The 16216-nt window shown below is 28.7% G+C and overlaps 1 protein-coding gene and 1 pseudogene across 1 annotated transcript; one reads left to right on the forward strand and one right to left on the reverse strand.

Annotated features, from left to right (window-relative positions):
• LOC126854524 (origin recognition complex subunit 1-like) lies at positions 1-2746 on the reverse strand (annotated as a pseudogene).
• A 3990-nt stretch (positions 2747-6736) lies between these two features.
• On the forward strand, positions 6737-7648 carry LOC126854522 (guanine nucleotide exchange factor MSS4 homolog). The gene is given in 4 exon segments (XM_050601373.1): positions 6737-6832; positions 6835-6918; positions 7214-7314; positions 7316-7648. Coding segments are annotated over 4 exon segments (375 nt in total). The 5' UTR covers positions 6737-6772; the 3' UTR covers positions 7446-7648.
• Positions 7649-16216: the final 8568 nt, after the last annotated feature.

Consider the following 16216-nt stretch of genomic DNA (forward strand, 5'->3'; position numbering starts at 1 on the left):
TTTATCAAAAATCCTATTTATATTTTATCCTGATTGGTTTACACTACAGTATTACAGAAATATTTAAATTATAAATTCAATAATTAAAATATAAAATAATATTATTGTAATTCGTGAGAACGTGCACATACATCCTATATAATAAAATAATAAATTAGAATTAATCTAAATCTTATGGTCTATTTTATCTCTTCAATCGAGATCAATATTTTGTAATTGCATAATGTATATCATCTTTTGATACATTTAATAGAATCTTTTGGTGTATATTACTACCTGAGTATTCATATATTAACAATCTGTAATCATCTAATTTTGTGCAAATATCAAGCATTTGTGTAATATTGGGTGTTTCATAACTTAAAAAAAAAAGATAATTATAAAAAAAGCAAAATTTTTTTATATCATTTTTTTTATATTATTTTTTAGCATTAATTATCTATATACAAACCATTAAAGGAACATAAAAATTCAAATTGTTTGTAAACATTTATGAAACAAACTTCTTCAACATCGATTCGTGTAACTTCTGAGCATACGGCTTGCAAAAATACTTGTTCAAATTTCGAACCATGTCTTATTGCTTGAACCTTTGGATTTGTTATCATCTCCGACAAAGCTTTGTTTACGTCATTTATGGTTACTGTAACACCGTTGCGTGTTTCGGTAATTTCTGCCGACAAATGTCCAAAGCACGGCGAGCGTCACTCGATACCTTCAGCAGATACTTTCCTAATATACATAAAAAATAAATATTAATAAAAAGATATTGTTAATTAAAATGTTTAATCATATTTTATTCTATTAATAACTTTTTGTAAGTAAAAAAGTAGTCTATAAACATTTAGAGCTGTTTAAAAAACTTTATTCCTTGAGATGAAGAAAAAAATATTGAGGCAAAGTCATTAATCAAGAATTGAACACAAGAAAATATTTACAAATAAATAAAGACATAAAAAAATTAAATAGAATTTGAATATAATGCTTACTGTGCAATTAATTGTAAAGCTTCATTTTTGAAAATATTTACATCTTTAAGTCTAGTCAATACTATTTCTTGCAATTGCTTATGATTGTATGGTTGAAAAGTTACTCAAGTAAGACCTAATCGTGATGTGACTCTACCCATTAAAACTCTTTCTGGAAGATCCATAGTATTTGCAATAGTAATGACTATTAATCGTGCAAAAGCTTTAGCAGGCCAATCTAATAAATTATATATCACATCTTGTCGTTTTGTACATAATAAATCAAGCTATAAAATCCAAATAAAAAATTGAAAATTAATGCAATTAAATAATAAATTAAATAATAAAAATAACAACATAAATTGATGCAAATTTAAAATAAAGATATAAACAATATATGTATGTATACCTCATCGACAAATAACAATGTCATTGGTCTCTTAGCATTGCTATTGAATTTCTTTTCTAATGCATTATATGCTTGTTTCCATGTTAAAACTTTTCCAATTAATTGCTTTAGAATCTGAACATAAGCTTGTCTGAGGTCAGATAATTTCATTCCATTAATTTCAACAAATTCAAAACTGTTTAATTTGCCCTTTTCCACCGATCTCTTTAAATTTTATAATTCTATTTTATAAATCTTTCATTTTATAATTTCATTTACAGTAGCAGTTTTACCTGTACCTGGGACGCCACTTATATAGATACATCTGCAATTAATATTTGTGCACAATATTTTAGTCTTAATAAATAAAAATAAATGTTAAAAGATATTTATTAAAACAAACTTACCCTCCACTATTATCCATTAATTTACTTTCTAAAAATGTATAAATGTCATTAAATTGTTCTTTTCTACAAGGCAACTGACTTAAGCACTGTACTGACATGTAATCTCATTCTGGCTTCTTGCAGTGGTGTAATTGGTTTAGCTAAGACTTTAGTTCTTCTTTTCACAGATGGTATTAAAGCACTATGCTTCAGTGATGCACGTCGTGATTTTGTCTGTGAGTGTGAAATACTGATTGAATTTTTCTGTATTACTAATTTAAAAAAAATTCTTTACATCTTACTCTCTTTGTTTAATTTTTATTAACAAATATTTTTTGTAACATTGTGTACAATCTCTATCTTGGTTTTATCTTTCTGTATTATTGATTCATTTATGAAATACAGTAAAAATAATAAAATTATTTAAAAAAAGTCTCAAATAATATTAATAGAATAAAAAAAGGCCAATTAGAAATTATGTAGTAAATAATTCATAATGTGAAAACAATTTACTATATAACAAAATTGTATTGATATCAAGTGTTTCAATCCACTTCGGATACTTTTCATTCGAGGAAAAAAACATAATAATTCAATCAAATAATCATATATAATTCTTTCAATATTGAAATGTCACTATACACACTTCCAATATATACAATACTCACCTCCATATTTATTAATTTCTCTCTGACAATTTCAGAAGGGCAAAATATGCAATAGATTTTGCTTTTGTTATTGTGTTCTGCGTTCTTCTTTGTCTCAATAATTGTTTCAATAATACTCGTCGATATTTATCTCAAAATAAATCTTTAAGAATCGACAGAAGAGACTAGTGATCAGCTGGCCGGGAGCAGGGAGCGGGGAGCACACACTTTTGCATAAGCGCATAACAATAAGCATAAGGAAATTGATTGGTTCATTTTCTTATGCATACATTTGTGGACCAATCAATTTCTTTATGTTTATGGTTATGCGCTTATGCAAAAGTGTGTGCTCCCCGCTTTACGTCACAGCGACGTTCTTTCTCTCTCTATACCTCAGTTAAGCGGGGAACACACACTTTTGCATAAGCGCATAACCATAAGTATAAGGAAATTGATTGGTCCACAACATATGCCTAACGAAATGTACCAATCAATTTCCTTATACTTATGATTATGCGCTTATGGAAAAGAGTGTGCTCCCCGCTTTAGTGAGAAAAAGATTGCTCTCTACTTTTATGGGGCAACCTGCTTTCACCGGCTATACCCCAGGGACGCCGAGAGCTAGGACTAATCTAGTGGATCTAGGGGAATGATGTAGGCGCGGAACTAGTTGGTTACTAGGAAGTTCACTAGGTATTTTAGGGATATGGACGCAACTAGGTATCTGTAATTCGAAGGTTAATCAGGTGTTACGTCTCAGCGGCGCTTTTTGCTTCTATACCTCAGTTAGTGAGAAAAGATTGCTCTCTACTTTTATGAGGCAACCTGCTTTCACCGGCTATACCCCAGGGACGCCGAGAGCTAGGACTAATCTAGTGGATCTAGGGGAATGATGTAGGCGCGGAACTAGTTGGTTACTAGGAAGTTTCACTAGGTATTTTAGGGATATGGACGCAACTAAGTATATGTAATTCGAAGGTTAATCAGATTTAAAGAATAGAATTTTAATATTATAATAAAAGAAATATATCGATTATGTGTCTAAATATCTAATATATTCATCTATGTTCAAATGATTTTTAGTTAATTGATATTTTAATTGGGAGCTTAGATCACGAGAAGGAATTGTTAAATTATGTTGAACTTTCCTTAACATGTATTATATTTTGATATAATTGGTTTAGTAATATAAACTCTGGCGTATACGTAAATAGGCCAGTAAGATCACTTATTAGATAGGGACCGTTATTAGTTAAGTTGATTTTATTATGAAGTTTTATTCGTGAATGTTTTTGAATGTCTCTATGAAATCTATGAGAGGATTTCAGGCGATTTATAACGGCTAGAGAGAAAAAAACTCTTTTACAAGATATTATACGAAGTTTTGATTTATTAGTAAAATGTTTAAACTGAGATAGATTAGAAATGCATTTGACGCGTTTCTTTATGCCGGATCTATGGTTCCGTTTTTTACGGCAAGCCCGCTTGTATTGCGGGTTCACCATATGCAAGGGGCTTATTACTTAAGATATGTATATATTAATTAGAAACAGTACAAGAGTTAGAGAATTAAGATTCGGAAAGGAATATTATAATAGAAATTAAGAGTAATTAATAAATTGTGGACACTAAATAATAGAGAGTTAGTTAGATCAAATTAATTTATTATGAGAATTGTCTAAGGAATAAGGTCTTTTATTTAATATCAATACTTAATTATATTATGACTCTAAATTTCTGATAGAAAGAGAAGGTTTAGAAAAGAGGTCAAATGTTGCCAGGGACACCGTAATAAGCGCTCGGTAACGATGGAATTTTAGGGAGAATGTGTAATATCGCCAGGGCACCGTAATTAGCGCTCGGCAACTAGGTTCAAAGATTGGGTTGTGTTCAGAAAATTAGATAATAAATTTGATTTCAATTTAATCTCCTGTTGTCATTTCTTGTGGGAGGTTTTTAAATTGATAGGAAACGCCGCCAGGGCACCTCGATCAGCGCTCGGCAACTAGGTTTAAGGGTTATATAAAGAATTCAAAAAGAAAGGAGAAGGTCGCCAGGGCACCGTAAACGCTCGGCAACAAGGTTTAAGGATTATATTCAGAATTTAGAAAGAAAGGAGGGAGTCCGCAGGGGCACCATAAGCGCTCGGCAACGAGGTCAAAATTTAGAAAAAAGGGAGGGAGTCGCCAGGGGCACCATAAGCTCGGCAACGATGGATTTTCGGGAAAAAGAGCAAAGTGTTGCAAGATTAAGTCAGGTTCAAATGACAACAGTAGTGTATATTTTGCATGGAATTTATAAATCTTACTTAGTATTGATATTATGGAGGTGTTTTAAATAATAGTAGGATAATAGATTAAAGTTGACTGACTGGAAACTGTCAGCCACTTGCTAATGCTTGACAGGGGATTTCTTATTATTTAGAGGATGAAAAGGTAATTAAATGATATTAGGGGTTGTCAGTCAATTCAAATAAAGTTTCTAATATTTATGGAAAGATGAGGATTTATAGTAATTGTAAGTACTTACCGTGATGTGGCAGGAAAATCCTTCCTTCTGTTCAAGTTCTGGTCGTACTCTGTTAGGCCCTTCTCTCGTCCTTTAAGACCTCGGTCGTGGATGATGTAGGCCGGATAAAAGTACATAGACGTATGCACAAAGTTTTTTATTATTTCCTTAGTTTTACACAACTTAACACTGAATCGACAATTATATTAATCGAAATGGTATAGTGAATAGTACGCGAACAATGAACGAATAATACGGAGCGAATACTTGTACGAAATAGTAATGAATTAGTAATGAATAATGTTAACTAAGAATGAATGATTCGAATGTTTGAAGACCTCGTAATTGAATGCCGCTTAATTGAATGCCCCGAAGGTTCGAAATCGCCGGCTTATATACTGTCGCAACAAAGGGTCTTCGGGCCGTGTGCAGATCACGCGTTGCGCTCTGGAATATTCTTAGGATGATTCAGTGGAGGACTTCTGAGAAGAAAGATTTTTAACAACAATTCTTCTGAGAATTGTCGATCGATATGTTTATCTGCCTATTAAGTTTCGGCGCTCGTGGTCGTAGCCGTCGCGAGTCCGTTCGATCGCGATATCGCTCGCAATATAAGGTTTCACTGATATGAGGCCTCTTATGCGCATTCTTTTCAGCTTAATTAATATTTTATAATATAAAATCCTTAATAATATAGTTAATATTTATGCTTACTAATTTATGGAATCATTTGTTCTATTTATTTCAGTTCTGATAATAATTTGGCAATTTATATAAAGTTATGGCATTCTATAATTTAAAAAAATAGATATTTTAGATAACTTATATGTATTACATGTAATGTATATAATTTATGATTCCATAGAATATAAGCCTCTTAAATTTATATTTATGGTCGCTTAATCGATACTACAATAAAGCATATTAATTTTATTAAAATCATTTCTTTATGGAAGCATTCGCGCATTATATAATAACCTGTTTTAATTAATATAATTTTAATTATTTATAAAGTATAATTGTATTGAATATAGTATTAAAAGTTTTATATGTGATGTTTTGGATAAAATAATTATAAATATTGTCAACAAATCGTAATCAACAAATTATTATTATATACGTTTTATAATTCCATAAAGTACGGCGCATTTACTCCTTAATTTAAGAGTGAGTAATTATTATATATATATTTGTCTGTACGATTAAATATTAAAATCTTAAAAGTTAGATATTAGTATCGATATTATCGAGTGTGAAACTCGCTCGCAAGTCCGTTCTTAAAGTAATCAGCAGGTTAGTTCTAGAAAGTCACTGCTGTACAACTAGCTAGTTCTAAATAATGCTTCCTGATTCGTCGATCTAAGGAATTCTCAATTCCTCGCGCCATCGATTATTATTATTAAAAGGATTAAAATATATTCGGTTTTTAGGCTAAATAACCATATGGAACTAGAATGATAAGCGATTAATGAAATTAGTTAACAATTAAAATAAAAGCAAATGGATTACATAATTATTCCATAGGTATTTTGCAGGGATAAAAGTACTTAATTACTAGCTAAAATATAGTTTTTAAAATTGGCAGGACGTTACAGCGCACACAGAACGATCTGAACGACAGAACAATAATGCTTGCGCGCGGCTAAAGATGACGCGATGCGGTAGCCAATCAATATTTTGCTCTATTGGAAAAGTTGTAAATTGATTGGCTACCGCGTCACCTTTTGCGGCAAGTTTCCACTGAGCTGCACCTCCCTTCCAATGTGAAGAGAAAAAGATAAACTCTGAAGTGGTCTGAAATAGTCAACTACTGCAGAGTTTAGCGTCAGCGTTTAACTCGGTTCAATTATAAAGAATAGATTCCAGTTATAAAAAATGGACCTAATGTCAACGAATATGATTGAAACGATTATTGAGACGAAAAAGGACGCAGAAAAGGCGAGAATAAAACGAAAATTTATTGTACATTCTGCCCTTCAAAAATGCTTAATGCTGGGACTGCCAAGTTAATAAATATGGAGGTTAGTATTATGTATACTGTGAACGTAGTAACATTTCAATATTGAAAGAATCATACTTCTTATTGATTATTTCTTTTACTTATTTTTTTAAATTTAGTTTAATATTTATGTAGCTTTAATATTGTTAATTTTGCAGGCCAATTGTAATCTAAAAATTGTATTCATTATTATTATATATGAATTATATACTCTATATAAATTTTTTATTCGTGCAAAACATTCATTCTTGAAAATTTGCCATAAATAGATAATTTGCAATTAGATGAATAAATAATAATATAAAAATTTCTTGCAGTTTGCGTTACCTTATATTCATAGCAAAGGAGAAGGTAAAGACAATCAGTCAGAAGTTATTTCGAACTACTGGTTAGTAGAAGATATATATACCTTCGAAAATTGGTGTATCGCACACAGTAGATAATGTCAAGTACTTGGCTTGCGCTGATTGTGAGAAGGGTCCAGTAGGATGGCATGATTTGTCTACCAAAAAATCATATATTGCATTGTGTAGAGTCAAACACGAATGAATAGAGATATATATGTTTATTTATAAAATAATTTTATAATTTTATATATGTAATGTGTATAATTTTTTATATGAGCACAAGTGTACAGAAATAATAATGTTATATAAATATAAAATAATAGTTATGTAATTATATGGGTTTTTTTTTATACAAAAGTTACTCTAGATTTTTATATCAAAATAAATTAACATGTATCTTTTTTAAATTAGTCAAATAATTATTTTAAAAATTAAAAAAATTCCTATTCATATAAAACAATTCACAAATATGATATTATTTTATATCAAGCTTAGAATTATTTTTATTCCATATATAATAAGAAATTGTGTCAATGTTATACAAAAGTAATAATCTAGTTAAGAATAAGAATAACAATTTTATTTTAGTTGATAATGTTTTATTATGTTACAAAGAGTCAATAAATCAAATAATAAATTATTGATATATTTTAATAATCAAACTTTATTTATAATAAAATGTCATCTATACATATACATTGTGCGGATCAAGTATATCATTACATATCACTTTCATATCAATTCAAATATTATACATAAAGGTACAAGTGTCATATATTAATATAATTAATCATAAATGGTTATTATATGGGTACATAATGTTTATACATATATCTATTTTTTGCGTAATTGACATATATGTATAAAATATTTATCATATTATATATCATATTATCTATACTTTTTTTTTTTTATAGAAAATTATTTTTACTTGAGGGAATTTGACTAACTATTATTTGTTTAATTATATCTATATGTTTTTTTAATTTTCTTTTAATGTTAAATATTGCAAAAATAGTCACGCATTTATTTTAATTGTATTACATTGACATTTAGTAACTTCACAACTTTATTTTGTTTAAAACATGTATCAGTGAAGTAAAATGTTTTACTTTTATTCACTGATGTGAACATATATATACAGGGTGTCCGATAATTCGCGGATTACCCTTTAAGGGAAGGTAGAGGGTGTTATTCTGAATAGAAAAGTCCTGTACCATTTTGTGATTTTCTCAATATTTAAGAAAATATTAATTTTAAAAGATCAGCCAACGAAGTGCCGCGAAAAGCTCGCGGCGCGAAGATGCATAATGAAAAGATCACATACATAAAACGGAGCGCGCATTATATGTGTATTTTTTTCGGTTGCCATAGCGAAGCATGCTCGCAAACTGCTCCTCCCATTGCTTTGCCGCGGATCGAGTATCAATTGACAGTGGAAGGCATCTTCGCGCCGCGAGCTTTTCGCGGCACTTCGTTGGCTGATCTTTTAAAATTAATATTTTCTTAAATATTGAGAAAATCACAAAATGGTACAGGACTTTTCTATTCAGAATAACACCCTCTACCTTCCCTTAAAGGGTAATCCGCGAATTATCGGACACCCTGTATAATGTAATACAAATTGTTAATTAAAGATAGAATCTGGCCACTTAATTAGTTTTGGAAAAACATGGCAATATTGTATACATGAACGAGTGTAATGTAAAGCAATTATAATTGTGTTAAAAAAAAATGTTGTGTATAAAAATTGTGTATAAAAAAATATTTCTTATGCAAGTCTTATTCACAATTGTCATGAATCAGATTTGAAAATTATGAGACGATTATTTCATATAGAATAAAAATTGTCTGTACCAAAGCCGAATAACCAAATCAATATACAATTGCAAAACAATAGCCATTCTATAATTAAATATTAAAAAATTTTAAAATTTTAATTTTTATTATATAGTTTATATTTTTATAATATCGTATATTATTATCTTAGAATATTATATTAAATATAGTTATATTATTGTTATTTAAGTCAATTATTTTTTATTCTTTAATTTAAGAATTTATAAAAAAATACAAGTTGTTCGTAACTTTCTTATTTAAATAAATGTAAATTATTTGTAATTTTTTATTTCATTTCTTTTTAAATTATTGTTTTTCCTAACAATTTCTATTGATTCTGCCATGTTTTTCTAAACTTTGTTTCGACCAATAAAAAGGAACACGCATTATGGTCAGATTCAATTCCGACTTGTACAAATGTAGACCTTTAGTTTAGATGCGGTTACCATAGTAATTTTTCAATCAATCAATCGCTAATTGCAGAGCGTTGCTAATATAACTCAGAACAATGCTAGCGCAATCTTTCGGCGAAAGCAACAAATGGACATTTTATATTATATATATACATATATTTGTTGATGATAATGACGACGTGGATGTTTCTTAAACAAAATTTTCACATATGGAATTTTGCATCATAATATCTCTGATTATAGATCAAATAGAACAAAAATAAAGATATTTTCCTTATATAATTAAGACTCAAGCTATCCATTAAGCCTATTAAAAATTCGATCGGCCCAGCTGTTACTGAGAACCGTAATTATGGGTATGGTACTTGCAACTGACTGACTCGCGTATAGATACACGGTGCTTCGTTATACTTGGCGTGAGACACTACCGTGTCTCTTGATTACGATCAAATTTTAAATAATTTGTATATTAAAAATGTTATTTTTTTCTATTTTTTTCTATAATAGAAGCTTGCAGAAGCAGCATTCACAAAATGACACAAATGCTGTTTACAATCGAACAATTACTTTTTAGTGTAAATCCAAATACTTTACAAACCAATACTATCAATTTAAATTTATCTATTGCAACGCATGAAAGATTACAGGAGTTCAAGAAATTGATAATGGAAGATTCCATAGCTTCATTGCAATATGTAAATATTTGCTTGTCACATAAGTTTCGTAAAAATATAAATAGTTTGATGCAAAAAATGTATGCAAAAATAGAATATTTATACATTTTGTACATTTGTTCGTAATTTTTTTTCTGTTTATAGAAATACAAATCATTAGTTTTACAAATAGTATATTGAACTTCTAAATCATTTTCTATATGAAATTATGAATTGTAACATTATGATTACATTATAATAATGTAAGAAGTATAATAGAATAATTAATAAACTATAAAATTAATACATTTTTTACAGGAAAAACTAATTCGAAACTGTGGGAGGAAAAAATCCAGAGCAGCACGTAAGAAATGCGTTAAAACTTACGGCCACTGACGAACTGACCTATAAGCTATCTTGGATTGGACAGAAAAATACGATTGAGACAAAGTCAATGAAGTTTGTAAACGTCATTATCGGTATGATTTTAAATTATGTTACTATATATATATATATATATATATATATATATATATATATATATTAATTTTGAAATTCAGAGTTTGACATTATATATTTTTTCCAAAATTATTAAAAAAAAATTTTTTTTAAATTGCTTTTAATGAAATTATTATTTCGAGTACATGTCAATTATATTCAAAAATATACTTCAACATAATAAAATATTAAAAAATAAAATCTTTTTTGCATTATTTTTGGTACAATTATAATTATTTTATATTTTAAATGTATTATATTATTATATTTTAATCTTTATTACTTTGGTAAATATCATATTTCTATCTATAAATTTATATCAGATTTCTAGTCTCATCAATGTTTTTTATATATTATAATGTTTAAGAAGCAATTGTAATTTTTTTAAATATATATATAACCATTTTTTTGATAAATTTTTCAAATATAATATAATTTTTTCCAAAGAATATGACTATGTAAAATTATTATCAGAAAAGGAATATAATATATTATAAAACATTTATAATATATTATATAACTTGCTATTTATATTGTTTTATTTATTTAAAATTTATTAGTATTAAACATATTTTTCAGGAACAATCCTCACTATCAATGGAAAAAATATTTCCTCGCATTCTATTCAAACCATCATTAAAAGCTGGTTACAGCATGCTAGAAACCACATAAATCAAGCAACAAAACGACATGAAAAAGAGATGAGACATAACATGTGAAAACGGATGAAGAATTTAGTTTTTCATTACTTTTTTCATTTTTTAAGTAAATACTATTTGTTTCTTGCGTAAAGTTAAAAAAATTTGCATCTTTTAAATTTATTATTATTCTATTTGGTTTTTATATTAAATATATAGAACTACATTAAGTTTGTAGAACTACTTTTCATAATGTGATAAAACAAATGCAAAAATATAATATTTTTTTATTTTAATAGTAATATTTTATTTAAAAGTAATATTTGTTTTAGTATTGTTTATATAAATTATGAAACATTTTAATTTTTATATTTTATTATGATACCACAGCTTTTATTTTATAAGAAATGTAGACATATGTAGAAATGTAGACTACACACACACACACACACACACAAAATGTTATAACTTTTTATAAATTGAATTGAATAAAATTGAATATTTAACATGTACGTGTATTTTTTTAGATTTCATGATAAAATATAAAAATAATTATATATTACTTTCTATAATTGTATAGAAAATCATTTATATTTTATCGCATATTTGATATCCATTGTGATGTCAAATTCAAGACTTCTTTAAGATATCATTTATATGATGTCTTTATTTCGTCTAAAATCGACGCATTAGTTAACTATATGATATCATTATATTATCTTCTAGATAGTGCTGGAGGATGTCAGCTTTCAAATATGAGATCTTCAAGAGCTCTTTTTGACAACATATTGTTTACTGGGAAGTACTTTCTTTTGAAGACTACTCCATATAGTATTACATGTTTCGTCAATAATGTTGTTCACAGTAATCAAACCAATGAGATATTGGTAAGATATAGAAGTCATGGAATCATCAGATGCCAAGAATCTGCACAATGAAAATTGTAAATATTTGACAAATAATGTAATTAAATAATTTTTGAGGCCAACCTTATTGTCAATGATAATCGTTCTTCAGCAGAAATCGGCTTTCGAATCACCGTTTGTTTAGTGATTTGAGAAGCAATTAAGAATTTGATTCTTGAGAAGTAATTCTTCGAAATTGTATTGCCGTCATGCGAAAGTAATTTCTAAAGCGGTTTTCATGTAATGACATGATCGGAAAAATTGCATAATAAAATCCATGAGTATGACGTTCCTGAAATATTAGTTCAATCCAAAAGCGCTTTTCATGATAAATTTTTTTTTTTTTTTTTGTAATTCATGAATTGCTAGTGTTGCAAGTATTTTTTTTCGTTTATTTTCCTTCTTTTATTATTAATGATTATCACGCATTCCTTTAGCCACATATGATATTTGTACGCAAACGACATTTCCGATGCGGTGCAAGAGAGTGCAAGATGATAATATTTTACTCTATATCACTGCCATTTCAAAATAAGTTAAATTTTCGTTTAAAATTCAATGCTACTAGAATAAACTAACACCTAAGATTTCAAAAAAAGACATTTCCTGAAGTACATTTAACAGAATGAAAATAAATAAAGCAAAAAATATATTGAGTCGAGATGTTAGTAGTGCCATGCATTTTTATGCTGAAGAGAAAGGTAGGCAGGAATTGAATACAACAGCAATATTTATTCAAGTTTGTTCTAAATGGTTACTTTAATAACTGCTTGGACACCGAAAGTTGCATTAAGTAAAGCAATAAGCAATAAAGAAACTGAAAAACAATTCGATGATAATGTTGCATTTTTTGAATCTATTGTAGAACTATTTAGAAAAATAAAAATTGGTTACAAACCCACATTTAACCTGTTCAAAGCGGCATAATGATTATCACAACTTCTATTATAGAATTGACAAAGTATCTGATAACTGAAAGAAAATATTCGTATGTTTTAAGCATCGATTCACGCAAGATGTCTCGAAAATATTTTCTCGTCAATAAGAATAAGGCACCCAATTCTAAATGCTTTGCAATTTAAACAGAATATTTAAAACTTCTAGCAATATCAAAATATCTTATCACATACCATGTACATTTAATTACGACAAAGATGATGGAGACAGTGTTGGTGACATTTTTTAAATATATTTAAAAAGGAAAAAGTAAAAAATAATGTAGTCGTTAATATTGAACCAAACAACAATATTCAATTGAATAATATTGAATTGAATCTTTTATATAATATAGCAGGTTACATTATAACAAGTATAATTAAATGTTCTAGGATATGCTGAGAATGTTGAAATTCTGCTGGAAATCGAAATGTTATGTTGCAAATAAAAAAAACGCAAAACTTGTTCAGTTACGGTGCTTTCGCCAAAATACATTGTTTTTTGTTAACACTGAAACGTTTACATACTTTTATAATATGGAAATTATTATTCGTCAATATTTGTTTTACTTAAAACAAAATACTTTGTGCAATTTCGTTACATTTTACGTGGCTAAAATGAAAACTGTAATGTATCCTATAAAATCGTGTCATAATTTACCGTTTAAAATTATGAAACGTTTCATTGTATATAGAATGCGCATCTCATGTAAATTAAAACAAAAAGAATATAATAGTAAAATTATGGCTATGCATTCTGCATTTAAATAAAATTTTATTATTAAATCATTCTTTTGTAATTATTTTCTTAATTATTTTCATCTTATTTTTTATGTATATATATATATATATATATATATATATATATATATATATATATATATACAGGGTGTCCCGAACTTTTGATACACTCAAAATGTGAAGGTAGATTGAGCCAAACTGAATCGGAAAGTCTTGTACTATTTTCCTCTATCAAACTTCAGAAAGAAGTTATTATTGAGTAAAATCTGGCTAATCAGCGTCGATCTTTAGCCGGATACATGTCAGTGAGCCGCGCGCCTGATAGTGGTGCACCACTGGACAGCTGAACACTCACGCACACTATCAGGCGCGCGGCTCACCAACGTTCGCTTGTCTAAAGATCGGCGATGATTGGTCAGACTTTACTCAATAATAACTCTTTTATTAGGCATTATACAAAAAAATGGTACAGGACTTTTCGACTCAGTTTGGCCCAATCTATCTTCACACTTCAGATGTGTCAAAAGTTACAGGACATCCTGTATATATACAGAGTGTCCGGCGTCAACTGCACAACTTTTTTATTAAGCGTTATAGAAAAAAATGGTACAGGACTTTTCTTCTCAGTTCTTTTATCTGCTCTATCTGCATACGACGGATGATGCGGTTGACGCCGGACACTCTGTATATATATATATATATATATATATATATATATATGCTTATCCTTTTATATATATACGGTTATTTTGATATATATCTCTATATACAGGGTGTCCGATAATTCGCGGATTACCCTTTAAGGGAAGGTAGAAAGTGTTATTCTGAATAGAAAAGTCCTGTACCATTTTGTGATTTTCTCAATATTTATGAAAATATTTATATATATATATATATATATATATATATATATGTATATATGCTTATTTTTTTAAATCTTTTTTAAATCTCTTTGTACTGTGATTGTTTGATTGGTTACTGAACGCCATTTTGAGGGGCCTGCGAGCTGAACCAATGAAAACAGATACCATGAATGCCCAGACTCTATATGCTGTATCCCTTTTCATTGATTTTAAATGTCGCTGGCGACAATCATGGTCATGTGATCTTTTTGATGCTGAAAATGCGTCGAGCGTCAACGTGAAAAGGCACCTTTATGGCCAGTCTCTTATTAGAGAGTTTCTAGACCTCAGTTACAGCGTACAGCGCCATATGCTGGTTTTGGCGCGTTTCCATAGCATGTCAAACTATGATATTTCGCATTATGATATTATAAATAATTTAAAAATAATACAAATTAAACATTTTCAAGCAAACAAAAAAAATTTTAATAATTATGATATAAATTTCAATAAAAAAATATTTTAGAAAATGTTATAACTATATGCCTAATATCACGCCATTATTATATGTCAAAGATCTGTAAAAAAATAGGACAATAATGATAACTTTACGCTTTTTAAAAAAAGCAAATAGGAATAATAAGCGTTAATTACAATAAATACATACACACGTAATTATATACAGGGTGTCTGGAATCAATCGCATCACCCGTCGTGTGCATATAGAGCGAGTTAAACTGAATAAAAAAGTCCTTTATTATTTTGTGATTTTTATAATAATTATTGAAAAAATAATTAAAAAAGATTGAACAATTTGCGTGAGTATAAGCGTGTAGTAAAAAGAGACAACTGATTGATATATGGTTGCTAGGACGCGAGAATCGTTATTCATCGCTCGTACGTAATCGTATACTTGTCATTTGTAGAGCGCTCTTCCCAAAATTTCGTTACGCATAGCGAGCGCAAACTTTTGAGTTGTCTCTGGGCCGTTCTAAAGCTAATCGCACACACTTTCCATAACCGTAATCATAATCGTAACGTAAGGATTTAACTAATTGCATTGCTTAATTCGATTGTTCATAACAACGCGACAGCCTAATTAAGCAATGCGATTGGTCGAATCCTTACATTACGGTTACGATTATGATTATGGAAAGTGTGTGCGATCGGCTTTACCGGCTTAAAGGCCATGACACATAAAAAAAACTTAAGCAGTAAAATTTAAGACGTAAGGGAATTGATCAATCACGGTCGAACAATAAGGCAGCCATATTGAAACTTAAGCAATGCTGAAAATTTCGTATGAATAAAATTTTTAAATCTTACTGCTTAAGTCTTAAGTCTTACTGCTTAAGTTTTTTTATGTGCCACAGCCATTATACTTATTCGAATTGGTCAATTTTTTTAAATTAATTTCTTAATAATTATAAAAATCGCAAAATAGTAAAGGACTTGCTTACTCAATTTAACTGCTTTATCTATACATCGGTGATGCGATTGATTCTGGAC

The sequence above is a fragment of the Cataglyphis hispanica genome, chromosome 14 (genome assembly GCF_021464435.1).
Source record: "Cataglyphis hispanica isolate Lineage 1 chromosome 14, ULB_Chis1_1.0, whole genome shotgun sequence".
NCBI lineage: Eukaryota > Metazoa > Arthropoda > Insecta > Hymenoptera > Formicidae > Cataglyphis > Cataglyphis hispanica.